Consider the following 2,402-nt stretch of genomic DNA (forward strand, 5'->3'; position numbering starts at 1 on the left):
ACCTATATTGAGAATCCTCCGCTGGAAATAAAGGCTTGCAGCTTTTTTTTTCTTTTTTTTCTTTTTTTTTTGGGTTCTAAATTTCTAATAAATATAAAAAGAAACTTTGGTTTCATTCATGTTGTGGCTCCTACTCCAAGGAAGTCAATAAATAACGGAGTCTCTGGGATTGTTGTTGGGGGGTCACTGGCTTCTTCATGATCTCTGTGTTGTTGTTCTGCCATGGATGATAGTGAAGGATCACTGCCTAGCACCTGTGCTACTGTGGTGCTTGAATTTGATGAGAAGCTGTAAAAATTCTTGTTATGGTTGTTGTTTTGATGCTGTTGCACTGATGGCATCATCATCATCATATACTGATGATTAGGATAACGAGTGTAGTAAGCATGATTATTATTATGTGCTTGCTGCTGATTATAATGATGATGATGATTACTTCCATAATAATACTCTCCTCCTACCATCTCACTGTTACTACTACTATTATTATTGCCTCTACCTCCTGCATTAGTTAATTCAACAATCAAATATTAACTTGGTTGAAGTAGCTAGTGTGAGAGATAGAGGAACAGAAAAGACACATACCAGAGAAGAAATTGAAGGTGGAAGAAGAAGAGGAAGCAACAGCAGCATAAGGCTTATTATTGGCACCAAAGTCAAGAACACCACCATGAAACGGTAGTGATGAGAAGCCAGCCACAAAACAGTGTGGTGGTGGTGATGATTCTGATGATACATTATTATTATTATTATGATTATTATTATGGTCAATTCTTCTGTAAAAGTTGTTTGATTGTGTGAGCCTTCTTCTCCTATAAGCACTGGATTGTTCCCTATACTTTCTAGCCATAATAACATGCCAATGATTTTTAACAGCGTTATCGGTTCTTCCAGGGAACAACCTTGCAATCATGGCCCATTTGTTGCCATAAATCCTATGAGCCTGCATCAGCCTCTCTTCCTCTTCTTCACTGAAAGCTCTCCTCGTTATTCTCGGGTCAAGCTGGTTGAACCATCTCAGTCTACAACTCTTCCCTTCAATTCACAAAACAACAAACGTCTTCAATAATAATATTATAATATCATGTTACATGTATATCTATCTATCTCTATATATATATACCTGATCTTCCTTCTAGCTTTTCAGCTATGAGGTTCCAGTTCTGAGGGCCATAAAGAGCAACAAGCTCCTTCAGTTTTGAATCTTCTGCTGGTCTCCAGTGACCTCTTGCACAAAGCTTTGACTGTCCGCTACTACTCTCTCCCTCTTTATTATTAGGGTTGTTATTATTGTTGTTGTTGTTGTTGTTATTGTTTTCTCCAATAACCCCATTATCTTCGCTGCTATCAGAACCTTTTGTAGTACCCTCCACAAGATCACTGTTGTGAGTGGGGTGCTCCTCAAAGGGGAAGCCCCAGCTGGGTGCGGAGGGGGTGAGAGTGTAGTTGGAGCAAAGAGAAAGAGAAGCCATGTCTTCATAAACCATCCCCATTGAATTACTGGTATTTTGCTGTGATGAGGAAGAGTATATAAAGGTAGATGGGCATGAGTTCATACTAGTGTATAAGGAAAGCACTCAAAGGGTTTTTGACATGACAGGCAGTAGTGAATGAAGAAGAAGAAGAAGAAGAAGATAGAAGAAGGAAAGTAAATTAAACAACTGAAAACAGCAAAAGTACTTTCCAAGTTTTGGAGGGTTTTTCAAACACATACCCACACGGATTCTTCAGAGTTCAAGAAAGAGATGAAGTAGTTAAGAAAAAGAGAAGAGAGTGAAGGATATAGACACAGATGGATGTGTGATTTTTCTTTTAAAACCAGTTGCTGTCATTATGTTAGTATTTATTCATTCTCTCCCTTTTAACAAATCATCACACAACTTCTCTCTCTTCTCACACGTGTGAGAGTGAGAGTGCTAACTTGAGCTTGTGCACCATCAGGGGCACCTTTCTTGTCATGCATCAATATTCAATATTTTACAAGATTACTATATTATAGACTAGATTAAATTAAAGAATTAAAGTTACTTAAAATATATTGATTTAATGTAAGGAAGTATAATTGAGGAGGTAAGGTGGTAGTTGCAAGAGAAGAGAAGAGGGGGAGGTAGGGTAGTAAATGATGGTATGATATGATATGATAGCAATTTTGATGTCTCTCTATCTGTCCAAGTCACAATCAGGATCAGTGTAGCATGCAGCAAGTGTATGTGAATGTGTTTGTGTCATGTTGATGTTTGTATTAACTTAACTGGACGCACTTGTTTCTTTAACCTTGGTTTCAGTTGATGAGTTAACCGACTGAAGTCGACCCAACAACTAAACACTTTGGGTAACTAATTACTCCATCCATCTCACTCCTCTTCCTCCCTTCTCTAACTAATTTTAACAGCTCCCAAACT

General features: G+C 38.0%; 1 protein-coding gene across 1 annotated transcript; it reads right to left on the reverse strand.

Annotated features, from left to right (window-relative positions):
• MYB117 (myb domain protein 117) lies at window positions 1–1,782 on the reverse strand. Its single transcript, XM_016338199.3, has 3 exons — window positions 1,124–1,782; window positions 586–1,035; window positions 1–502 (listed from the first exon to the last, which is right to left on the reverse strand). The coding sequence occupies exons 1-3, from the start codon at window positions 1,554–1,556 to the stop codon at window positions 117–119; spliced, it is 1,269 nt and encodes a 422-aa protein (XP_016193685.1). The 5' UTR covers window positions 1,557–1,782; the 3' UTR covers window positions 1–116.
• Between the last annotated feature and the right edge of the window lie 620 nt (window positions 1,783–2,402).

Source organism: Arachis ipaensis, chromosome B3, assembly GCF_059453495.1.
Source record: "Arachis ipaensis isolate K30076 ecotype BB chromosome B3, ASM5945349v1, whole genome shotgun sequence".
Lineage (NCBI taxonomy): Eukaryota > Viridiplantae > Streptophyta > Magnoliopsida > Fabales > Fabaceae > Arachis > Arachis ipaensis.